Source organism: Vulpes lagopus, chromosome 2, assembly GCF_018345385.1.
Source record: "Vulpes lagopus strain Blue_001 chromosome 2, ASM1834538v1, whole genome shotgun sequence".
Taxonomy (NCBI): Eukaryota; Metazoa; Chordata; class Mammalia; order Carnivora; family Canidae; genus Vulpes; species Vulpes lagopus.
Window position 1 is genome coordinate 158,320,564 of NC_054825.1, and position 25,226 is coordinate 158,345,789.

General features: G+C 52.0%; 1 protein-coding gene across 1 annotated transcript; it reads left to right on the forward strand.

Annotated features, from left to right (window-relative positions):
• The first annotated feature begins 12,231 nt into the window (after positions 1–12,231).
• On the forward strand, positions 12,232–25,226 carry CACNG8 (calcium voltage-gated channel auxiliary subunit gamma 8). The gene is made up of 4 exons (XM_041745082.1): positions 12,232–12,625; positions 20,961–21,044; positions 22,089–22,229; positions 24,356–25,226. Exons 1-4 carry the CDS (start codon positions 12,448–12,450, stop codon positions 25,147–25,149), a joined length of 1,197 nt encoding a protein of 398 aa, XP_041601016.1. The 5' UTR covers positions 12,232–12,447; the 3' UTR covers positions 25,150–25,226.

A 25,226-nucleotide genomic window follows, 5' to 3' on the forward strand; every position in this document is an offset into this window, starting at 1 on the left:
TTTGCTTTTTTACATTTTGAAAATGGAATGGGAATATGCCAGAGTGGCTCAGTCAGTTAAGTGTCTGCCTTTACCTCAGGTCATGATCCCGGGGTCCTGGGATCACCCCACATAGGGCTCTCTGCTCAGCGGGGAGTATGCTTCTCCCTCTCCCTCTGCCTCTGTGCTCTCACTCTCTCTCTCTCTCTCTCTCTCAAATAAATAAAGTATTAAAAAACAAAAATGGAATGCGATCTTAAAAATTTGTTTATATTAAAAAAAAATGCTGTGAAGGGCAGCCCTGGTGGCTCAGCGGCTTAGTGCCTTCTTCAGCCTAGGGCATGATCCCGGAGACCCGAGATCGAGTCCCGCGTCAGCCTCCCTGCATGGAGCCTGTTTCCCTCTGCTTGTGTCTCTGCCTCTCTCTCTCTCTCTCTGTCTCTCATGAATAAATAAATAAAATCTTTAAAAAAAATGCTGTGAAGAGTCAGTCCTACTTCTGACCTCTTGACATCCAGAAGTCCCCATCACCCTCACATATTATCATCTTACCATACACAATTTCAAGAATCTATTTGCATAATGAAGTATATACATGTGTGTTTAAATCCACACACAGGTGAGTATGTAGCACATATATGTTTATTTGACACAGCACTTATCATTGTATACACACAGTTCTGCACCTCCCAATTTCACATGGCAATGTATTATGGAGAGTATTTAGTATCAGTTATATAATTCTACCTTATTGTTTTTCAAGGATGCTTAATAATGACAGTTTGCATAAATTAATTGCATAATTTATTGACTGTTTCCTATGTGTCAGCCACTTTTCATTCAATAACCCAAGGAAGTTGGTGCTTTTCTTTTTATCCCTATTTTATAAATGAGATCCTAGAGGCACAGAGAGGTGAATTAATCATTTCCTGGTCACACAGCTAGTAAGTGTGGTCAAGCTAAGATTTGAATCCTGGGCATCTTCCGAACCTACCATGCTTAACCACCAAGCTAAATGCCTCCACGTATGCTGAAGCCACATAGTTCCATCTATTTACATATCATCAGTTTTTGTTTAAGAAGCCTCCAGCTTGAACTGAAGACCTTGAGATGGAGAGTTGCATGCTCTACCGATTGAGCCAGCAAGGTGCCCCAACTATCATCATTCTATACCATGTTACTCAGTTAATTTATTTATAGAATCATACTACACACGTTAGTGGTCTCAAAGTGTGGCCTAGGGACCCTGGGACATGCCTGAGACCTGTTTAAGGGGTTCATGAGGCCTAAACCACTTTTACAAGAATACTAAGATATCATTTGCCTTTTTCACTTGTAGTCTCTCATGAACTGAATGTATAAGGTCCAGAGTCTTTTTGGGGCTTCACAACAGGGGGTACCACAATAGACTGAATGCAGAAGCAGATATGAGAAACCTACTTTCTTCTAGTAGCCCAAACACTGAATAGATTCTCAAAACTATAAGTCAGCACCACTTTATTTTTGCATGTTTGGGAAAATACAATTATTTTTCACTAAATAAGTTGTCTGTGTAAACATGCAATGAGTTTGTTATCATTTTATCAAAATTAATACAGATTTTTAAGTCACCTTTATTTGAATTTTGAATATGTTACATATCAATAGATGTAACACACATAAACAAACACCATTGGGATCCCTTGCAAATTTTTAAGCATATAGAGGGGTCCTGAGACCAGATGTCCTTTTGTTTTTGTTTTTCTTTTTTGAGACCAGACATGTTAAGCATTGCTGCTGTTTGTCACGGAGGCAGCAGCACATCAGATAAAGGGACTCAACTCATTTTTTCATTAGCTGTGTGTATGCCTTGAATGGAGCAATAAACCCATTTTTATTACAAATTTAATACCTGGGGATCCCTGGGTGGCTCAGCGGTTTGGTGCCTGCCTTTGGCCTGGGGCACGATACTGGAGTTCCGGGATCAAGTCCTGCATCGGGCTCCCGGCATGGAGCCTGCTTCTTTCTCTGCCTGTGTCTCTGCCTCTCTGTGTGTGTGTGTCTATCATGAATAAATAAATAAAATCTTAAAAAAAAATTTAATACCTAACCTTAAATTTCAAAATAAGCAGCAGAGAAGGATGGAAAGAAAAAAAATGCCTTTCATCTTCTCAAGGATCCCAACCCCAGCCTCATTTTCCAGACAGAGTGATTGTTCTCAGTTTCTTCTAGATCAGTGGTTCTTCATGGGGGTGATTATGCCCCCAGGGGGGCGGGGGAGGAACATCAGGCAATGTCTCTCTGTTGGGGACACTTTTGGGCATCACAGTTGGGGAGGGGATGCTGTTGGCCTCTGGTGGGTAGAGGACAGGGATGCTGCTCTGTCCTCCTCTGATGCACAGGATGACGCCCACCACAAATAGTGATCTGGTCCAAGATGTAACTAACTGGTGCTCAGGTTGAGGAAATCTGCCTTAGACAATATGCAATCACACACTCTCTCTGGCTTTTTTGTTTGTTTTTTATTGACATGGATGAGATTTTGTTAAATCTGTCAATAGGCAGTGACTCTTAACTGGTAGGGGATTACAAGCCCCTTTAAGAACCAGATAAGGGACACCTGGGTGGCTCAGTGGTTTGGCGCCTGCCTTCAGCCCAGGGTGTGATCCTGGAGACCCGGAATCGGAATCGAGGCCCACATTGGGCTCCCTGCATGGAGCCTGCTTCTCTCTCTCTGCCTCTCTCTCTGCCTGTGTCTCTGCCTCTCTCTCTGTATCTCTCATTAATTAAAAATAAATAAAATCTTTAAAAAGGAAAAAAGAACCAGATAAAAGCTATGGGCCTCCAGAAAAGAGTACCCACATTCACTAAATGTCAAAGGCAATTTTCAGAGCTTCACAGACACCCTCCCAAAACCCTGCCAGAATTCCTGGAATGTATGATTTTGTTTGTTTTTGTTTTTTTAAAAGATTTTATTTATTTATTCATGAGAGACACAGAGAGAGAGAGAGAGAGAGAGAGAGGCAGAGACACAGGCAGAGGGAGAAGCAGGCTCCATGCAGGGTGCCATGTGGGACTCGATCCCGGGTCTCCAGGATCACGCCCCGGGCTGAAGGCAGCCCTAAGCTGCTGAGCCACCTGGGCTGCCCCGATGTATGATTCTGAATCATAGTCCCAGGACATCCCCCTCTGGAGTGAGATCACTACCCATACCCCATCCCCATCCCCATCCCCTTTACAGACAACAGGACAAAGTGCCCAGAGCACAGGGGTTTTTGGTTCTGGATCACTTAGGGAGGCAAGGAAAAACAAGGATTAGAACTCAGACCACCTGATTTCTCAGCACTGGAATATTTCCACTTCACCCTGAATGAGGACATTTTAGAAACGCTGATCTTCTCTTCCTGGTACAGCGGGAAAACACGCCGCCACCACTCTGTTCCTCTTGAGAAAACACAAAGGCCCCAGCTGTTGTTGATGAGATACACTCAAGCACCTGGGAGAACGCACACTCAGGATATGAGGCGGGAGAGGATGGACAGGGATGGGAGGTTGTCATTGGCTGCCAAAGGACTCTAGAATATGTATCCACTTGCTCCCTGAATCTTTCAATGTTTTCTCCATCCATCTCCATCCATCCATTCAGCACCTGCAGACCGAGGCTTCTTATCTACCAAAACTGGGCACTAGAGGATATGGAAGTGAACCAGCCCTGTGCCTGTCTCAAACAGCCCCCATTCTGCTGGAGGAGACAGACTGACATGCAATCACTATGCAGGCTATGTATTACCCTGCTCTGACAGGGGCATGACAATTATCTAGCCCCTGATGCAGCCTTTGGAGGTCAGGGAAGGCTTCCCAGAGGAAGGAGCATTCTAGTTGAGTCTTTATGTGAAAGATAGAAGAAGATCCCAAGAGACAGAAGAGGTGGAAGGTGATTCCAGGTGAGGGAGCCACACCCAGGAGCCTCAGAAGTGCAAAGGAGCTGAGCAGAGTGGGGAAAACCACTCCAGTCTGCAGGAGGCAGCAGTGGGGATGGCATAGGACAAGACTGGTACTCTTGGCAAAGAACAGGGGTGAAGAGCTTATATTTTCTCCTGAAGGCAATAGGGAGCCATAGGAGAATTTTGAGGACAGGGAAAGGTCAGTTCTGAATGTTAGAGTGTCTTTAGAGGCTGAGGGAAAATCAGGCTGGAGGGAGACCAGTGACATTGTCTGGTGGCATAGTCCCGGCAAGAGGACAGAAGGAAGGAGATGGATATGAAAGGGATCCAAGAGGGAGAAGAGAGGAACCCGCACATAAGAACGCTAGTGGTGGGAGTGAGAGAGGGGGAGACATGGAGAGGGGGCATTAATGCAACCCTGGCTGAGCAGCACCTGTGTGACCTTCACAGTGTAATGTGATGTACAGAGTCTATCAGTTATCTGCTGCTGTGTAACAAAGTACCACAGATGCCATGGCTTAAAGCAGCATGTACTTATTATCTCACATTTTCCATGACTCAGGAACCTAATAAAGTGCCCTGGGATCCAGGGTTTCCCAAGGCTGCAGTCAAGATGCTGGCTGGCCGCATTCTCATCTGGAAGTTTGATTAGGGAGAGATCCACTGTCAGGAGACAGAGATTATTTCCCTGTGATTGCACAACTGACATTCCCATGTTCTTGCTAGCAGATGCCATCCTCCGGTCTTCACCACATGGCCTTCTCTGTAACAGGGCAGTTTGGTTCTGTAGGACAGCAGGAGAATCACTTGCTCTGAATCTCTGCCACTTCTTGACGCTTTTCAAAGATATTGTCTGATTAGGTTAGGCTCATCCAGGATAACCTTCCTTTTGATTAACTACAAGTCAGTTGATTAGGGATCTTAGTTACTTATGCAAAATCTCTTCATCTTGCCATATAATATAATTTACTCAGGGGGATGACACCTTACCCTATTCACAAGTTTGCCCATACTCAAGAGGAGGGGATTCAACGGGTGTGTACAAGGTGGGGGGAAGATTTGGGGAGTCATTTTAGAGTTCTGCTAACCACATGGGACCAGGAGAAGTAAGGGTGGAGGGCCTCCTCAAGCATAGGAGCTTAGCAGACTTATCTGAGTCTGCAGCCTCTAGGTCTCTAGGTCAAATCCATGGGAGACTTTGGATAATGTGACATGAATTCATGAGCAAATCTAGGAATGAGATTTGAAAGGGGTCATCACCTATACCTTCTATGACATCCCTTCTGAAGGTACTTCTATGAACTGAAGGGTTGATCAGTGGGTCTAACATTTCTGTTTTACAACACAAAGTCCAGAGGTGCTATCTCATTTCGCAAAAGGATAAATATAGGATCCAGAAATTTCACTCCTAGGTATATCCCCAAGAGATGTGAAAACATATGTCCGAGGTGCCTGGCTGACTCAGTTGGTGGAACGAACATGTGACATCTTGATCCCAAGGTTGTGAGTTTGAGCCCCACACTGGGTATAGAGATTGCTTAACAATGTATAACCTTTAGGGGCACCTGGGTGGCTCAGTCAGTTAAGCACCTGCCTTCAGTTCAGGTCATGATCTTGGGGTCTTGGGATCAAGCCCCATGTCAGTCTTCCTGCTCAGTGGGGAATCTGCTTCTCCCTCTCCCTCTGCATGCCCCCACCCTTTTATTCCCTGTTCTTTCTCTCTCTCAAATAAATAAATAGGATCTTTTTAAAAAATACAAGTAAATCCTTTAAAAAAATAAAATATTAAGAAAACCCAAACATATGCCCATGTAAAAACTTAAACACAGATGTTCATGGCAGCATTATGTACAATAGCCCAAATGGGGAAATGATCCAAATATACAACAGATAAGTAAAATGTAATATTTTCATACAATGGGATGATATTCGTCAATAAAAGGAAATGAAGTACTGATACATATTATTACATGGATGAACCTTGAAGATTTTATGCTTAGTAAAAGAAGCTAGATACAAATAAACTATAATTCCATTTGTATGAAATGTCCAGAATAGTCAAATCAATAGATTTGTGACTGGCCTAGGGCTTAGTTCAGTGGTGGGGGATGATGGCCAGCTAAGGGGTGTGTGGTATCCCCTTCAGGCTAACAAGAATGCTCTGAAATGGATCTAAACTCGATGGGTCCCCCATTCTGTGATTATAGCTAAAAGCCACTGAGTGGTACACTTTACATGGGTGAATTTTATGGTATGTGGATCCTATTGCAATAAAGCTACTAAAAAGAAACCAGATATATGCCCTCTGAAACAAGCAATCATGATGTAAAGTCTATCACTTACTGCCACAAAATTAACTGATAGAAGAACTAAAAATATTTATATGGGGAGACAGGGAGGGAAAAGTGAGGTCTACATGAGCTAAATCCTTATCTCGCTGAGAAAAAGAATCTATAATGTATAATGCTGACACATCCAGAAAATAATTATTATTTAGGGATGGAAAGGCAAGTAAGAGAATAAACAGCTAAACACAAACGTTAAGAGGCTTTTCCAAAAAGGAAAAGGATTTGAGGGGTGCCTGGGTGGATCAGTTGATTAAGCATCTGTCTTTGGCTTAGATCATGATCCCAGGGTCCTAGGATCCAGTCCCTACTCAGCAGGGAGCCTGCTTCTCCCTCTCCCTCTGCCCCCCACTTGTGCTTGCTCTGTCCAGTGCTCTCTATCAAATAAATAAATAAAATCTTTAAAAAAGAAAAGGAACAGGATTTGAGATAGGACAGACTGAATTCTTATTATGACCCCCTCCATCTGGCGGGTAGAGTCCACTGATGCTGCTGGACACCCCAAAGTGCGCGCCAGATGACCCCCACCACAGAGAATTACCCAGAGAGTGTCACTAGTTCCCAAGTTTAGAAACCTTGGCTTGTTTTATTATCTTCAGAGTTTTGTTTTCACCCTTTGAAAGTTTCCGGTTTTGTTGTTTATTTTTAGCAGAGGAAACAGCACAGGCTCTGAGATCCGAAGCCTGGGCTCTGTTTGCCAATGTAATCACCTCCTACCTTGGTGATGTGCTTGCCTCTCTCTGCCTCAGTCTACACACAAATGACTTGGAGTCTGTACTGTTCAGCGCTCAATGTATATCGGTTACCGAGCCTGTTCGCAGCTGTGTCCCTCTCCCTGGCAAAAGAGCAGAGGCGGAACAAATAGTTCTCAAATGAATGAATTCCAGGCCCCTTCCCTTGAGGCTGGTGCTTCTTTGCTTCCAAACAAGGGTGTCAGAATGCTTCTCTAAACGTCCCCCCCCCCCCCATGCTGGGAGCCATGGTGAGAATTAAGTAAACTGATCTCTAGAAACTCCAGTGGAAATGTGAGATGCTGGCTACAGAAGGATGTGGCCCCTCCAGAAGGAGGGGATTGGGTGTGTGGGGAAAATAGGTCTTCTCTGTCTCTGCCAGTCCCCCAAAGGAAGCAGCTGGCCCCAAAATGGCATGTTAAGTGGCTCTGAAGTTCATTTATTGCTGACCGTCCCATCAAGCCCCACCAAGAGGCTGCTTCATCTCCAATTCTGCCTTTTAGTCCCTGAGCAATTTGAGCAAATCGCGATACTGCTCCAAACCTCAGTTTGCTCATCTGTAATATGGGAACTTCAGTGCCCACATTACAAGGATTCTGCAAGAATTTGACCAGTCGTTGAAACATATAAACTACCTAGCCCAAGTCTATGGTCATGGCTAGCTTTTAGTTTCGGATGGCATTTGCAGGAGGACAGGGTCCTGAAATAACTGCCTGCCTAGAGCAGTGTTCTAGGCCTTTTCTCATCAGTGTTCTTGATTCATTGGAGGCAGTTTATTTTCCATGATAAATGACTGACTCTAGAAAGGAGGAAAGGCTTTGCCCAAGGTCACACACTGGCTACAGGCATCTCTAAGATTTGAATCCAAGACCAAACTTCTGACTCTCATCTCAGATTTTCCACTTCAAGTTGTTCCACCCCCTGCCCATTGGCGAGTTCTGGAACTCCAACAGTCATTAGTCTTAAAACTTTCAGAGCTGTCCTGCCCAGCCCTAGACAGATTTCTTTAAGACTTATTGCTACCCAAGACTCTCACCTCCGGTTTATGTGCCCCCCCCCCACCTTCCCGTCCCCATCTCAGGGTGGAATCTAACTCCTGGAGTGAGGGGGGAGAGGAAATGTTGGTGAAACTAAGAGCTTGTATCCTCCTAACTTGAATAGAAGAGAATTTCATTTTCAGGGGCTCTTTGCCCTTGGCAGTGGTGGAGGGGGTGGGGGAGATGGCCCGGGGAGGTGGGGCTGTCCCTTGGATTTGGGGAAAGGGGACAGCTCCTGGGGTCCTTTTGGAAAGGCCCTCCCCTCATTTCCGGCGCTGCTGCCAGCCTTGGCTGGGCGCCTGGATCCTGTTGCTATGACGACAGGAAGAGGCGGTGGCGGCGGCAGGCGATGCTGTGGAGAGATGGAGGCTAGTGGGGGTGGGGTGGTGGCTTTGAAATGAGGATGGGGGCAGGGAGCAGGGGCGCGGGCTGTGGTGGGGGAGAGGGTGCGGGTGTCCTAGATCTCTGACCTTCTTCGTCCATCGCAGCCTGGCCCCTCTTTCTTCTGATGCCTCCTCAGTGTGTCTCTGTGTCTCGTTCTCAGGGTCTCTCCCAGTCAGGCGCTCTCCACCTATCTCTCTCTCTGGGTCTCTGCCTCTCTCTCCTTCTGCACCTGCTTTTCCATGTCCAGCCACCTTCTACCCATCAGAGCCCTCTCCCCTAAATCCTCTTGTTATTTACTCTCATCCATTCTCTCTCTCTCCATCTTTTTCTCTCTCTAGAGCATCCTTCTCTTTATTAAGACCTTGCCCCCACCCCCCCCCCATTTCTATCTTCCTTTCTCTCCCCCCTCCCCAGTCTCTGTCTCTTCCCATCTGTCTCTCCTCCTCCTCTCTGGATGACTCTGTCCCTGTCTCTTCTTTCCTTCTGTTATCCCATTCTGACCCCCCATCCGCTCCCGTACCCCATCCCCCATCAGTCCCCCAGCCTCTGGGTTTCTCTCTTTGTGACTCTGTCTCTGTCCCCTTCCCTCTCTGGTTATTTCTCTGTGTGTGTGTCTCTCTCCAACTTCCTTCTGCCACCAGCCGCTGCCTCCCCCAAATTTCTCCCTCCCCCATTTCTGTTTCACAGTCTCTGGGCTTCTCTTTTTCCACTTCTCCTTGTCTCTCCCTGTCTCTCTCCCTCCCTCTCTGGGTCTCTCTCTCTTTTTCCTCAGCTTCCTTCTGCCACCCAGACCCTGCCCCCCAATCCTTTCCCTCCCCCCACCTCCTCTCCGTGGCTCCCCCATCCTCAGCGTCTCCCCTCCCCCTCCTTCCCTCCTCCCTCCCTCTCCCGTCCTCCAGCTCCGCACTTTACCCAGCGACACGAGAACCAAATTGTCTCCTCACCTTTTTTTTCCCATCCCGACCCCCACTCCCTTGGGGCGCGAGCTCAGAGCTGCCCCTCAGCCCCCCTCCCACCTCAGCACCCTCATTCCCCATACGCCTCCTCATCTCCACCCCCCAACCAGGTCGGACGCCTGGGTCCCTCGCTGCTGGGGGAGGGGGAGCAGTGAGAACTGGGAGCCACAAGGGTTTTCCTGGGGGGGTGCAGACAGGGGGGCTCATCGTCCCCTCCCCAGTGCATCGGAGAGTTGACCTATCGTTAACAGAGGTGAGACAGATCTTTTTATTAATCGGAGGTGGGTGGATGTAGAAGGAAGGTTCTGTGACCCCCCCTAATTCTGGAGGAAGGAGCCAGCCCCTTCAGAGAGAGAAGGGCTGGTGACCCCTCTCAAATCCGGAAGCTTTAGAATTGGGGGTCCCCTGCTCCCTCCTCCTTTGCTGCCGCTGACAGATGGACTAAAAGAAGAGTCCCTAAAACCAAACAGATTGCCCCTCAAATCGACAAAATGAAAAGATCTCCAAATCTTTTTTTTGATGGAGAATTTCCCTCACTCATCCGTTTCTCTCCCCTGCTTATCCTGGGTCGTGGGGGGCCCATCAGGGGAGGGGTGCACCTCGGGGTCACGGGCTCAGTCCCTGGGTGGAAGCAGAGGTTTGCTAGGACAGTGGAGGCGGTTGTGCCGGTGGCAAGGGGCACAGATGGGGGAGAAGAAGCCAGCACAGGAGGAGAGGAGAGTCTGGAGAGGAAGGGGCCAGACCCAGGGATGGGGTTGGGGGATGTCAGGGTCCAGCGGGCTGATGAATGGGGCCGGGTTGCGGTGCATGTGGGCAGGCTAGTGGAGGTGGGGGAGGGAACACTTGTGTGGGGCACTAGGCCCAGTTGCCATGGAGACACCCCCCATAGACAACCTTTCTCAGCCACCCCTCGTAGGAGCCGACCCAGGCTGGGCCAGCTGATGAGGGTGGAGAAGGCCAAGGTCACCCTGGTACCAGGACCCAGTTGGGGGGTGGTTTCCTGTTGGCTTCCAGGCTCTGAACAGTAACAGGGGGCTTGGGGCAGAAGTCTAGGAAACAGTGAGTGGTGGAAGCTGTTCAGGGTCGAGTGCCTGGAAGGAGGAGGGTTGGGGTGGAGACGGCAGGGCTGGGGGTGTGGTGGTGGGGATTCTGGGGAGGGAATGAACAGACATGGGGGTTGCAGAGGGGGAATTATTCCTAACTAATAAGAGAGTTTGCAGCCTCATGGATAAAAATTTTCTGAGGAGCACTGTCTATGATGGGGGGCTTCATTCACATTGGGAAGAAAGTAGGGCTGCAGAGCATGCTCCTGCACAGGTGAAAGAGTAAGGGGAGTTGGGTGGGTTCCCAAGAAGAGTAGCTGGAGGGGAGGCTCCTGAAGGGAATCTTCAGGAGTAGAGGTTGGTGGAGGAAGGGGATTCTTGCTGACAAAAGGGAAGCCAGGAAAGGGGGTAGGGGGAAGTTCTTGTAAGTCAAAGAGAGTAGGAGGTCCAAGTGAGTTGGGGAGATCTAGTGTTGGGGGGGGTTCATCGGTGTGATGGAGATAACAGAACCAGGGCTACGATTGCAGGGTTTGTAGGCATTGGGAGAAAGTGGAAGGGCAGAGGAGTGGGATGCGGGAGACGCTGGGCAGAGTGGGGGGTTTCCCTGGTCACACATCAGATTTCTCAATGGGGAAGAACTAAGGGTCTGGGGAAAGGAATTCCTGGGAGTAGCTCCTCTGTGGAGCTCATGGAGGAAAATTTTCTTAATGGAGGAGGAGAAAGTGATGGCTATGACGAGTTTGCCTAAGTTGTAGAGACAGTGGGGGCCAGATTTCGGAAGACTTCTTTAAGCAAAGCAGAGGGTGGGGATTTTGCTTGAGTCCAAGATGTAGTAGGGGATGGGGGTTGGTCCAAGGGAGACAGTTGGAAGCTGTAGAGTGGGTATGAGGGAGATGGGGGCATTCTTTTGAAACCAGACGTGGTGGTTGCGCATTAGAACCACCCCCCCCCAGGGAACTTTCAAAAACCTAAATGCTGGGGGGTCACACCCCAGACCATTGAGATCAGAATTTCTCAGGTAGGGCTCAGGGGGGGGTATTCTGAAGATCAGGTATCCTGATCTTTAAGATCTTTTGGTGATTTCAAGATGTGTTTTAGGTTGAGACAGAGGTGTCTGAGTGGGGAAGGGGGTTCCTTTCTAGAAGAGACTGGGGGGGGGGCGGTGGGGATGGTAGTGGTGGTAACCATGTGGTTCTTAGTTCTGCAAACAGTAAGGATTCTATGGGAAGACTTTTTTTTTTTTTTTTCTTAGCTGAGGAGAGGTTGAGAAATTTTTCTTGAGTAGAGGACACAGTAGGTGAGGAGGGGAAACTTGCAGGGGACATGGGAACCAGCAGAACTGTAAGAGATGAGAATGGTGATGGGGGGGTCTTACAGGTTAGAGGTCTTGTAGGACCGAGGGGGAGGACGAGGCTCCAGAAGGAGGAAGCCCTGGGGCTGGAAGTGGGGGGGCGGAATGGCCTTCCCCGTGGGGAAGACGTGAGGACCAGGGGGAGGAGCGGGAGGGCACAGGAGGAGTGTCTACAGTGTCAGGCACGGTGGTGGGAGGGGGGGTGGATCTCTCCCAGTGGGATTTAGTGGGAAGACTGCCCTGGGCAGAGGGAGACTTTTTCAGAGCAAGGGAGGCCGGGAGAGCCGGAGTGGAAGGAGTTTCTTCAGCCCAGGAGATAGTGGGGATCTTCGCGAGTTGGGGGCGGTGGGGGAGGCACCGTCTTTCTTGACTTCCTTTATCTGCTCCCCGCCCCCACCAGCCGGCGACCATGGCCGCCCTCTGACCCCCGCCCGGGCCGCGCCTCCTCCTCCTCCTCCTCCTCGCCGCCCCCCGCCCAGCCCGGCAGGCCCCGGGCCCCCACTTCTGCCTGCGCTGTGCCCCCCCCAGCCGCCGGCACGGCCCCGCCCCCGCTGCCCCGGTGGTGGCCCACGGCCCCCCGGCTGCCCGTGGTCAAGCTGGAGTCGCTGAAACGCTGGAACGAAGAGCGAGGCCTCTGGTGCGAGAAGGGGGTGCAGGTGCTGCTGACCACGGTGGGCGCCTTCGCGGCCTTCGGCCTCATGACCATCGCCATCAGCACCGACTACTGGCTGTACACGCGCGCCTTCATCTGCAACACCACCAACCTCACCGCCAGCGACGACGCGCCGCCCCACCGCGGGGGCAGCGGCTCCTCGGAGAAGAAGGACCCGGGCGGCCTCACGCACTCGGGGCTCTGGAGGATCTGCTGCCTGGAAGGTAGGGTGCGGGGGGCCCCTGCCTCGCGCCCCTCCTCCCCTGCGGACCCCGCGGCCAGGTGGCCCTCGCTGCTCGCTGCTCGCTGCTCGCCCTCCCCTCCCCTCCCGTCGGGTCCCGGCCCCGCGGAGTCCCCCCCTCGCCCCGCACATCTGCCCTCTGCCCCTGCCTCCGCGGCCCAGTCCGGCCTCCGGGGGGCACCCCCCTCTGCCCCTTCCCACCCCTCCCTCTACCTCCTCCTCCTCCCCCTCCTACCTGCTTCCCTCCCCTTCCCTGTCCCCTCTTATCTGAGCCCCCCCAACCCCCTCGCCCCGCCCCATACACTCAGCGGCCCAGTCCGCCTGGGCGCCTCCTGCCCCTTAAACCTCTCCCTCTAACTCCTCCCCCTCCCCTTCCCCTCTCGTCGGATCCCGATCCCCGCTGCGTCCCCCTTACCCCTGCACACTGCCCTGGCCTCTGCACGCCCTGGCCCTCCGGCCTCCGCCGCCGCGTTGGTCCGGCCTCCTGGGCGCCCCCTGCCCTTCCACCCCTCCCTCTGCCTCCTCCTCCCTCCACGGAGCCCTCTGCATTCGTCTTCCTTCCCTCTCACCGTTTCTGGGGACCCCCCCTCCTCTCCTGGGCAGTCTGTCCTCCTTCAGGCCCCCTCTCACCTTCTCTCCACGGATACCCTACCCTAGTCCCCTAGTCCCCTGCTCCCCTGCCCCTTCTTCCTCCTCTTTGGGGCTTTATCCCCCAGACGTCATGATGGTGCCCTGTCTGGTCAGAGCTCCTGACGCTGTCCTGTCTTCCCTCCTTCAGACTCCAGTCATGTTTGCTTCTCCCCCTCTCTCCGTTAGGATGTTAGGATGTCCTCCAGCCTCCACTGCCGGCCCTAGGCCTCCTCTGTTCTTTGGACGGCTTTACTTCATCTTCCCTCACTCACACCTCCTTCCGCCTCTCCCTCCTCCAATACCTCCCTCCCGGACCCTAAGGCCACTGCCTCTTGCAGCCTCCATCCCTGCACTGTCCTTGGGTCCTGCTGTCCATCTTGCAGCCCCCCTTCTGGCTCCAGTTCTCTGCCCCCGCCCTGTGCTCACCTGCCCACTGCTGCCCTCTCCCTCCCCAGCTCCTCCTCCCTCCCACTCATCTTTGCTGCGTCTTTGCACAGCCCTGGGCAGCTGAGCTGGAGGCAGGAAACCTGGGTCCCAGGCCCACCTGGGGTCTGTCCCCTGTGTGATGGCTATCTGTTACTTCCCACACAGAGCCTCACAGCTCTCATCTGCAACAACGCAATCCCAGATCTTTCCTCCAGCATCAAAAAGATCGAGATCCCTCCACTTCCTCTCCATCCAGTCTCTCCCATCCTTTCCTCCTCTTTTGCTGAGCACTCCTGGTGAGTGAGGAGTGCAATTGTCTCCTTTAATCCTGTGAGGCCAGGCATGCCCTCCTGGCGGGGATGAGGAAACCAAGGCTCAGAGAGGTTAAGCCACTTGCCCAAGGTCACCCAGCTGTGACTGGGGCAGAGCCAAAAACTCAGGTCTGAAGGATGGGATGTGCAGATACGCTTTGTCTGGTGTTCCAAGTGTTTAAAACTGAAACCAAAATCTGAATCCGTTGCCAACATTTAAAAATAGGGAGACTTCACATTGAAAATCTGATTTCCGGCTTCTTTTGAACTAGTGGAAGATCTGACAACGCAGGTCCTCATTCTACAGGGTCTACGATTGGCCAGTCCAAGCAGCAGCTGCTCGTTCAGATCAGGCATGCAGTCTCCATGTCCACCACAGTCACCTCTGCTCCCTATCGCCTCCTATCTGTCCACTCTTTCATTATGGTACTTCCTCCTGCGGGCATTCGAGTCCACGTCCATTCACTGATCTGACCAACACCAGTCACCAGCCGCATGTGGGGGCTTGCATCCTGAGACCCCTAGCGTATGGCATATAATAAGAATGCCATTCATTCATTCATTCATTCATCCATCCATCCATCCTTCCATATGCCCAACATTTATTGACTTTATACTATGTGCCGGGACTGTTTTTGATTGCAGGGCTACGGCAGTGAAAAACAAAAGATCCCTGTTTTTGTGTGTGTTATATTCAAGAGGGAGAGACAAATAATAGGAAAGATAAGTAAATAAAACCTTCAGGGTGTTAGCTGGCACTAGGTGCTAAGAAGGACAGGGGAGAAGATGGAATGCGTTAGGACACATGTGTGAAGTTGCAGGTGAGGAGACTAGGTTGGGTTTCACTGGGCCGGTGACCTCAGAGTGGAGGTCTGAAGGAAGTGAGAGAGGGAGCCATGTGGCTCCCTGGAGGAAAGTCACAGCTACCATGAAGGCCCTGAGGTGGGAGCCCGTGTGTCTGGCCACTGGCAGAATGAGCGAGGGGGACGTGGTGGGAAGTGTAATCCGAGAGAGAACAGGCCCTGATTTCACACATTCTAGGTGCTGGAGCTGGAATGCAACTCTCCTGCCCAGAGTTCCTGAGCTGAGCCGAGGTGTAGAAAGAGCTGACTTGCATTGCGGACAGGAGTGCTCTCATTCTGTGGATAGGACTCAAGGGACAGGCAAGAGGGACAATAGGCCGTGGCCAGTCTGCAGTTGGGAGCAGGAGAGCTGGAGAAGTGACTTGAATTCAGGGTGTGTCCCAAAGCTACAGTGGCAGTGGGGATTGCTGGTTTTGCTGGCAGGGTGGCTACGGGATGTGAGAGAGATTGGAGTCAGGGTGTCTCTAAAACAGCATCTTTCAACCTCAGCGCTGTTGACATGGCACAGATAGTTCTGTGCCGTGGGGGCCAGCCTGAGCATTGTACGGTGCCTGGCAGCATCCTGGCCTCCATGCCAGGAGCAGTCCCCAAGTCGTGACAACCAAAATTGTCAAGTGTCTCTAGTCTGGGAATAAATTCGCACCCCCCTGGTTGAGAGTCACTTCTCCCAAGGCTGTGGCCTGAGTGCCTGAGAATGCCAGGGGTGGGGATGCAGGGGGCATCCGGAGGATGGCTCGGCAGGCTTTTTATTTTATTTTCCTTGGTCTAATTTATTGTGAGGAGAGGTATCATGAGCTCAGTTTTGGACACGTTAAATTCAGGATGCCTATTAGGGATATCACCTAGGACATAGAAAAGTGCCATGCAGTCAATATTTCAGGCTTTGTGGACCTGTCCCTGTCACAGTCACTCCTGAAAACAACTAAAGACAACACATGAGTGAATGAGCGTGGCTGTGTTCCAGTTAAACTCGTGTTCAGACACCGATATTTGAATTCTGTATCTTTCTCATGTGCCATGAAATACTCTCATTTGATATTTTTTTTTCAATCACTTAGGAAATGTAAAACCCATTCTTAACTGGATTTGGCAGGCTGGGTCTGGCCCACGGGTTGTAGTTTGCTGGCCCCTGATCTAGGCTGTGAGCGATATGATGTATGAGGCCAGAGTTCAGGGGACAAGTCTGAGCTGCAGATACAAATTGCGGGGGGGGGGGGGGGGGTGTCATTGCATATGGATGAATGAGGTCACCTAGAGAATGCAAAGAGAGAAACATACCAAACAATTAGTTGAACAACCTTAGCTAGTCCATTATTAAAAGAGAGATGAGAGAACCCACCAAAAAGAGCTCAGAAAGCAGGAGCCATGAGAGTTAGGGAAAATGAGGTAAGTGGGTGTCCTGGAAGCCAAAGGAAATGTCAGGAGGGTGGAAATGAAGGCCGGCTTCCTGATTATTGTAATTGTCCTGCATGTGCTGCAGAATGTGCACAGTGGCCTTGTGTAATATGCACCACTATTATCTCCTCCTTCTAGAGATGGAAGCAAAGGCTCAGACAAAGTGAAGTGACTTTCCCAAGGTCACACAACTAATAGGTAGTAGAGCCTGGATTTGAATCCAGGTCTGTTTTATTTCCTAGGAGAATAAAGCAATGTATCCACCTGCCTGCAGCCCATAAGGGACGCAGGAATGTAGAAACCGAGACCCCTGAGCCATTGCCTCCTGAAGGGCACTGTGTCCCTGGGGTTTTCAGGTTCCATCCCCATGTCCCTGTGAGTTGCCCCAACAGACGTAGTAGATGGAGTGACTGAGACACAGACTTTGGGACAAGACCCATTGGAATTGGGTTTACCTCCCGCACAGCGGGGTGACCTCGGGCCACACATTTAAGCTTTCTGTGCCTCGTTTCCATTATCCGAGGATTGGGGATGGCAATAGCCCCTAACCCGCAGGGATTGTGTGTGGATTCAATGAGCTGCAACTGTAAGGCATTTAAAAGACTAACGGGCACAGAGCGAGAGCTAGATTATGTCATTTCTATTTTGTTGTTGTTGTTCTAATTATTCAGAATTCAGGTGACTGCCTTGAGCTCCCCCTTCCTCGAGAGCCCAGAAATCCCAGCCTCCTACCCAGCACTGCCCAAAAGAAACATCACACAAACCACATGTATGATTTAAATTTTTCCAGTAGCTACATTCAAACAAGGAAAAAGGAGAAGGTTCATCGAATATAGTTTAATACATAGAATTTATACAATATAAAAAATCAATATAAAGGCTAATAATATGTTTTATTTAACCAAGCATAGCCAGAATATTATCATTTTAATATGTAATCAATATAAAAATTATTGATGGAATAGTATGCATTTTTTCGTAATATGTCTGAAATTCGGTGCGTATTTTACGCTTATACCTCATCTCAATTGTCACGTTTCAAGTGCCCAAGAGCCACCTGGGGCTGGTGGCATCCATGTGGGTGTAGCCCCCTCCTCAGGAATCAAGACCCTGGACTCACAGCTCCATTTAGTCAAGCCGGTTATCTAAAGCCTCTGTGCTCAGGACTTTTACATTCTTTTTTTCTTAAAGATTTTATTCATCTATTCATGAGAGACAACACAGAGAGAGGCAGACACGTAGGCAGAGGGAGAAGCAGGCTCCCTGCAGAGACCCCAATGCAGGACCACATCCCAGGACCCCGGAATCATGACCTGAGCCGAAGGCAGAAGGCAGATGCTCAACCACTGATCCACCCAGGTGCCCCAGGACTTAGCACGTCTTATCTCACCAAATCCTCCCAATCGTCCTCCCAATTGTGCTGGGTGAAGGAGCGGTTTGAGAGGGAAGCTGATGGCCAGAAAAGGAAGGGAGTCAGCCACATGGTCAGCCAGCATGTGAGGAGCAGGGTGGGCTGGAATTCACTTCCACGTGCACCCTCACTGCTGCACACACTTCCCTCCACTCCCACCTACTCAGGTCTGTGCTAGGCAGGCTCTGGGGAGACCCAGGGACACATCGCTGCCATCCCTGGACATAATAAGCTCCTGGCTCAGCCTAGTCAGGTCAGATAATACACAGAAGCATGTTGCATAGTCCCCTTGTATTCTGCACTGGTCTCTGTTTCATTGAACTCTTATCAGACCCTATGAGGTCATATTGTCCTCAGTTGCCAAATGAAGAAGCTGAGGCTCGGGAGCATTCAAGTCCCCAAAGCCACACAGCTGGGAAGCGGCAGTGAGTCGCTGGCATGTGAGTCCAGAGAATTTGATTCCAGGGACCATGCTCATGGCTACCATAACCACCTTACTCCACTGCCTTAAATATGCTCACCTCCGAAGCCCAGCTACACTGAATCTACTCCCTATGACTTGTCATCTACATGGGCCTGAGTGTCTTCCAACTCTACGCTCAGTTTTCTCATTTTTGTCCAGTATCCCTAAGTTTGCCATAGTTACCCAGTGCATTAACCCCTGTCAAATGCTCGGAGAGGTGCCTGGTGTGTGATTGGTGTTCAGGAGGTGTTAGTTATCATGACTGCTATCATCACTAATCTGTTGAGGGGGGTCTATGTGCCTTGCGCTCTATATGCTCAATCTCATTTAATTATGGTTAATGTTTTGAGAGAAGTACTGTGATCCCATTCAATAAAGGAGAGAACTTGAACCCACAGTCTTACCGACCACACCATAAAGGATATGCTGATGGATAAAAGTTTGCCCTTGAGAGGTGTATAATCATTCATTCATTCATTTTTAAAAATGCCAGAATTCCCTTACTTTTTTAAGGCTGAACAATATTCCATTGTATGTATAGACCACATTCTGTTTATCTGTTCATTCACTAACAGACACTTGGGTTGTTTTCGGCTGTTGTGAAAAATACTGCTATGAAAATGAGTGTGCATGTGTTTCATAGAGAGCTTGCTTTGGACTCTCTTGAGTGTATACTCAGAAGTGGAATTGCTGGGTCATCTAGTAACATTTTTTATTTTAAAACTTTTTAAAAAATTAATTAATTTTTAGAATGGTAACAGCTGCACCATTTTACAACCCCACCAACAGCGCACAAGGGTTCCAGTTTCTCCACATCCTTGTCAAATGCTTGTTATTTTCTGTTTTGCTTTCTTTTTATGGTAGCCATCCTACCGGGTGTGAGGTGGTATCTCATTGCGGTTTTCATTTGGATTTCCCTAATGGCTAGTGATGTCTTGCATCTTTTCATGTGCTTGACTCATTCAATCATGCTCTCATAAAAATATTTATTAAGCACTTACTAAGTGCTAGACATTGTTCTACTCTACATGCTTGGAATACAGTGGTGAACAGCCCATAATCTTATATTCCAATAGGGCAAACTGCTGTGTATTTTATTTCTGCTTCCACCACACATTAGCTGTGCATTGATTAATCCCTTCTGTGCCTCTGCTTTCTCATCTGGACAATGGGTAGCTCCACTGATATCAGTTGAGCACTTCATTATGTTCTAGGCAAAGTGCTAAATCTCTTTACCTGGAATCAATCCTCACAACAACCCCATGACGTAGGCCCTCCTATCCACTTTCTATAGGTTAAAGGACTGAAGCAAATTGGCCTAAGTAACACCGACAAGGTCACAGAATCAGGACATGATGGAGTTGGGTTTTATTATCAAGCAGTGTGAGTCTAATTCCCAACGCTTGGCCACTGCACAACACCAATAACATTATCTATTTCATGGGACTCTTGGGAGCTCTGGATGAGTTAATCCACCTAGGAAGCACTTAGCAAGTGTTAGCTGTTAGTGGAATCACTCACTGCCTTAAATTCCTTCTTCCCAATCCTTTCCTTTATCCCCTTTACTTTCCCTGTCATCTTCTGCCTCCAACCTCCCCTTCTGCTATCCTTCTATTCATTCCTAATTTCATTCATTCGTTCAACATCCTTTTCTGAAGGCCTCCTTTGTGCCAGGCAATGCTAGAGACATACAGAGGAATCAGACTCCATGCCTTCCTGTGGCAGGAACTCCCAGCTTGCTGAGGAAGAAGAAACTCCTAAAGCAACCCTATGCACTCCCCCCCACCCCCAACACACAAAGGGTAGGGGTTACCACAGGTTGCTGCTCCACTCTGGAGGGGGAAACTGACCTAACTTTGATGGGAGGTGTGTGCACGTGGGTGCACAGGGAAAGCTTCCTCAAGCAGGTACCCTGTGAGCTGCCCACTTGCAGGGTAAGTTTTTCATCAGTGAAGAATGTGAACGGAATCCACAGCATGGGCAAAACCCTGCAGGTTGGAAGGAGCCTGGAGAATCGAGGAAACTAAATGTATTTATATTTATATTTATTTACATCTCAATCTCCAGTTATATGGTAGAGATAGTAGAATAGGAACTGTCCCCAAAAGTGAGAAGATGGGTTCCCCAAAGGGTGTGAGAATGTGAGGATTCTGGGATGGAAGAAGGGGGTAAGACTGCATGACGCCTAGAGGTATACCTCCTCGCATGCCTCTACTTGCTCCAGCCACTCCATCTCCTTCCAGAGAATTCCAGGTAAGAGACTGGGAATCCCTCTTTCTATAGGCAGAACTGAAGAGACTACAACTCCCATGGTCCACTCGGGCTGCACTCACAATTGAACTCAACAAGTCATGGGCCTCATGGGAAATGTAGTCCTCGCCTTCTGTGCGCGCCTTCGTTTCCCACGCATTTCCAGACCGGTTGACGAGTTCAGAGTTGCAGAGCGCCCTGACATTGCTGAAACCAGCGCTTTTTTTTTTTTTTTTTTTTTCTTATAGCGGGGGGAAACAAAGCCAGAGATGTGGAGTGTCCTAGCCCGGGTTACAGGGCAAAGGCCTTTGTGGCCTTTTAGTGACTATTGCATGGGTTTTTGTTTTTGTTTTCTTTTCCTTTTTCCTTTCTTTTTTTTAACTGTTGGGAAAACCGAGGCCAGAGAAGCTTAAAGTTTGTCCCAGATGTTGACAGGCTCAGGAGTCAGGATTTCCCACCTCCCAATAGGCCCAAAAAGAGGAGAGGTTTGGGTAAGGGGGGGGTCTTCTCTCATTGGGGGTTCCCCCAACTCTTAAGTCCCCCCCACCATCCCCCCCATCCCCCTCCAGGGTTGAAAAGAGGCGTCTGCGTGAAGATCAACCATTTCCCGGAGGACACGGACTATGACCATGACAGCGCGGAGTATCTGCTCCGTACGTGGGGGTCTGAGTCAGAGTGGGGTGGGGGAGACTGCTGGGCCCAGGGCGGGGGGCCGGGGCGCGGACAGTGGAGAGAGGCACTTAGATGGACGCTCAGGGATGCACTTGCCAGCAAATCCACATCCAGATGCTGAGATCCTCTGGACCCCAATTGGTTCGGTGATCCCTCACCCGCCCCCTCCTCTCACCTTGGGGCGGGTTGAGGTTGGGGGGGTATCCCGGGAGGTGGTTGGGCGCCTTGCTGCCCGGGCTCGCAGAGTCACCGCTCCGTGACTGGTTGTCGGTTTCTGGGCTGTGATTGGCCACTGCGCCCTGGGCTGTGAGGCAACCTGCAGCGCGGACTGGGCACTCCCTGGAGCTGGCTGGGGAAGCCGGCGGTGCGATTGGTAGCCACCCCGAGAACGCGGCAAATCCTGAATGCTGATTGGCTGCGGCCTCAGCGGGGCTCAGAAATCGCAAAATCCGTTTGCTGGGGTCTGGACGGTGGGTGGCAAGGATTGCAGAGGGAAAGACGGACAGACAGACAGCCACACTCACATTAGCTAAGCCCAGAGCAATAGATGGAGCCAGGCAGAAGGATAGGGGGTGGGGCGCAGACAGCTAGATGAAGCGAGGCAGAAAGGGGGTGAGTGAGATATCGGGAGACTTGATTGATGTAGAGGAAGGAACAAAATACGGAGAGGAGAAGGAAGAAGAGAAAAAGAGGGAGGGTCCACTGAAGTTCAGGGAAAAAGAGTGATTTTAAGAAATAAAAAGTGTGCCCGGAGAGAGAAAAAAATAAGCTGAGGGAGAAGAAAGAGGAAGAAAAAGGCGGGAGAGGAGAGGAGATCAGACAAAAATAGAGACATTTTAAAGAGGAGAGAGAAGGAAACAAAAAATGAAATGGGCAGAACACAGGCAGAGCGGGGGAACTGGAGGATTCTAGGGAGAGGAGCGGAGAGGAAAGCGGGCAGAGGCGCAGCGCGCGAGGGGTGGAAAGGGCCGCACCTGACGCCCTGGCTCCCACCCTTCCTTCCCTCCTCCTCCTCTCCCTCGCAGGAGTGGTCCGGGCCTCCAGCATCTTCCCCATCCTCAGCGCCATCCTGCTGCTGCTCGGGGGTGTGTGCGTGGCCGCCTCCCGGGTCTATAAGTCCAAAAGGAACATCATTCTGGGAGCAGGGATCCTGTTCGTGGCAGCAGGTGAGAGGCAGAGGGAGGGGGCGGCCTTCTGGGGCGGCCCACCTACGCCGGCGCACGTGTGTGTGTGTGTGTGTGTGTGTGTGTGTGTGTGTGGTGTGTGCGCGCGCGCTCGTGCCTGCGCGTTTGCAGAGCCATCCTGCCCCAGGCGCCTGCTGGGGTCTGGAGCCTTCCCGGGCTCTTCCTAAGCTCCATCGCCACCCTCTGGGCAAGGTAGGTGACGCCTTCGCGCGGTCTTCGCGGGGATCTAAAGGAGCCCTGACAGGTGTGTAGCGCGCTCTCCGGGATGCGGGAGCTTAGGTTCCAAAGCCCGCGGTTCCGCAGACTGGAAGAGCGGGGCTTGGGAGGGGTGGGGCCTCGAGACAATTGAGGTCTTGAAGGTAGAAGAGGGAGAAAGTGATTTGGCCGCAGAAGGAGGGAGGAACTTTTTTTAGGGGGCGGGGCCTCGTGAACCCCTGTCGTTCCAAGAGGAGGCTGGTGCTGGGAAACCATCCAGGCCAACTTCAAGTGAGGTTTCCCCACCGTGCCCTCCCCCGCACCCCTTTTCTACAAGAAATGAGTAGTGCTGGGAAATTCCAGGGGGCGGAGTCCGGAGGAGGAGGAGGATTTAGCATAAAGAGCTAGGGGTGCTCTGGGGATGGGTTTGAGCCATCCCCAGACTCAAAGGCGGGCGAACAAGCAGGGAAGCCGCGTCTGGACCGGCAGGGAGATGGGGTTAGGGTACAAGGGGGACCCCATCTAGTGAGGGCAAATTTTAGACCAGCAGGGGTGGGCCTAGACTAGATGACCAGTCTGGATTGATGTCATGAAAGAAGAGGGTTGTTTTTTTTTTTTTTAATTTTTGGGTTTTTAAAAAGATTTTATTTATTCATGAGAGACACAGAGAGACAGAGACATAGGCTGAGGGAGAAGCAAGCTCCCTGAGGTGAGCCTGATGCTGGACTCCATTCCAGGACCCGGGATCATGACCTGCACCAAAGGCAGATGCTCAACCACTGAGCCACCCGAAGGAACAGTTTAGATCAGCAAGGGACCCAGCCTGGAGAATCAGAGCGACATTTCCACATTAATAGGGTTGAAACGAGTGTGGGACCCGGGAGAAAGCCCAGGTTTATAACGTTAAGGATCGAGTTAGACTAGTCAGGGTAGGGCTTGGAAACCCAGGCGGGGATCACTCATCACGGTCAGGGTTTAGACCATACCCAACAGGATCTGGACCAGCGGGGTCCGGGTTTAGACCAGACTGGTGGAGGTGGGGCCTGGGCCAGCTGGGAGTGGGACTTCGGCCATTTAGGAGGGGGCCTAGATCAACTGGGAAGGACTTTAGGCTGTGCATGACAAGGTCTGGGCCAGCTAGGGCCTGGACCATGAGGGGGGCGGGTAGTCCCGACTATGCTATCTTGGGGCAGGGCTGGATTAGCCACGGAGGAGTTTAGAACACCTGGTACGAGACAAGGACCACCCAGGCCAGGACAAGGAGCATTAGGAGGGGGCTAGACCACACGTGGGTGGAGCTTAGACCAACATGGTGCGGGGCCTGGGCCAGCTGCGGGGGGAGTTTAGATCACCTGAGGTGGGATGGGGAGCACTTGGGGCGGGGCTTACACCACCCAGGCGTGGAGCTTAGACCAGTGTGAGGTGGGGTCTAGGCCAGCTGGTGAGTTTAGAGCACGTAGGACGAATGGGGGGGGCAAGGATCACTTGGGGGCGGGGCTTTCACCACCCTGGGTGGAAGCTCAGACCCGCGTGGGGCGGGACCTGGGCCAGCTGTAGAGGAGTTTAGACCGTCTCGGGTGGGACGTGGACCATTCAGGGCGGGACAGGGAGCATTTGGGGCGTGGCCTATGCCACCGAGAGCGGGAGCTTAGGCCCGCTTGGGGCTCAGGCTGGATCGGCGGGGGAGGAGTCTGGAGTACCTGGGACGTGGCAGGAGGCCTTGGTGGGGCTTCCACCAGCCGGCGGTGGAGCCTAGACTACCCCTTCGGCACGGCCTGGGCCGGCGGTGGAGGTGCTTAGAGCCCCCGGGCCGCAGCTCTGACCCGCGGGGCGGGGCCGCGGGGCGGGCCGGGGCCGGGCGGGGGCGGGGCCGGGGGTGGCCTCCAGGCTCCCGTCTGACCGTCCCCGCCCAGGCCTGAGCAACATCATCGGCGTGATCGTGTACATCTCGGCCAACGCGGGCGAGCCGGGCCCGAAGCGGGACGAGGAGAAGAAGAACCACTACTCGTACGGCTGGTCCTTCTACTTCGGCGGGCTGTCGTTCATCCTGGCCGAGGTGATCGGCGTGCTGGCCGTCAACATCTACATCGAGCGCAGCCGCGAGGCGCACTGCCAGTCTCGCTCGGACCTGCTCAAGGCCGGCGGGGGCGCGGGCGGCAGTGGCGGGAGCGGCCCCTCGGCCATCCTCCGTCTGCCCAGTTACCGCTTCCGCTACCGCCGCCGCTCCCGCTCTAGCTCCCGCTCCAGCGAGCCGTCGCCGTCGCGGGACGCCTCTCCCGGCGGCGCCGGGGGCCCGGGCTTCGCCTCCACGGACATCTCCATGTACACGCTCAGCCGCGACCCGTCCAAGGGCAGCGTGGCTGCGGGGCTGGCGGGGGCCGGCGGCGGCGGCGGCGGCGGCGGCGGCGGCGGCGGCGGCGGGGCGGCGGCGTACGGGGGCGCGGGCGCGGGCGCGGGCGCGGGCGCGGGCGCGGGCGGCGGCGGGGCGGGCGCCGAGCGGGACCGCGGGGGGGCGCCCGGCTTCCTCACGCTGCACAACGCCTTCCCCAAGGAGGCGGGCGGCGGCGTCACGGTCACGGTCACCGGGCCGCCAGCCGCGCCCGCGCCCGCCCCGCCCGCGCCCGCCGCGCCGGCCCCCGGGACCCTGGCCAAGGAGGCCGCCGCCTCCAACACCAACACGCTCAACAGGAAAACCACGCCGGTGTAGGGGCGCGCCGTGGGGCGCCGAGGGGGCGTGTCCGGGGCGCGTGCGCGGGCGCGCGTGCAACGAGGCTGCCGGGAGCG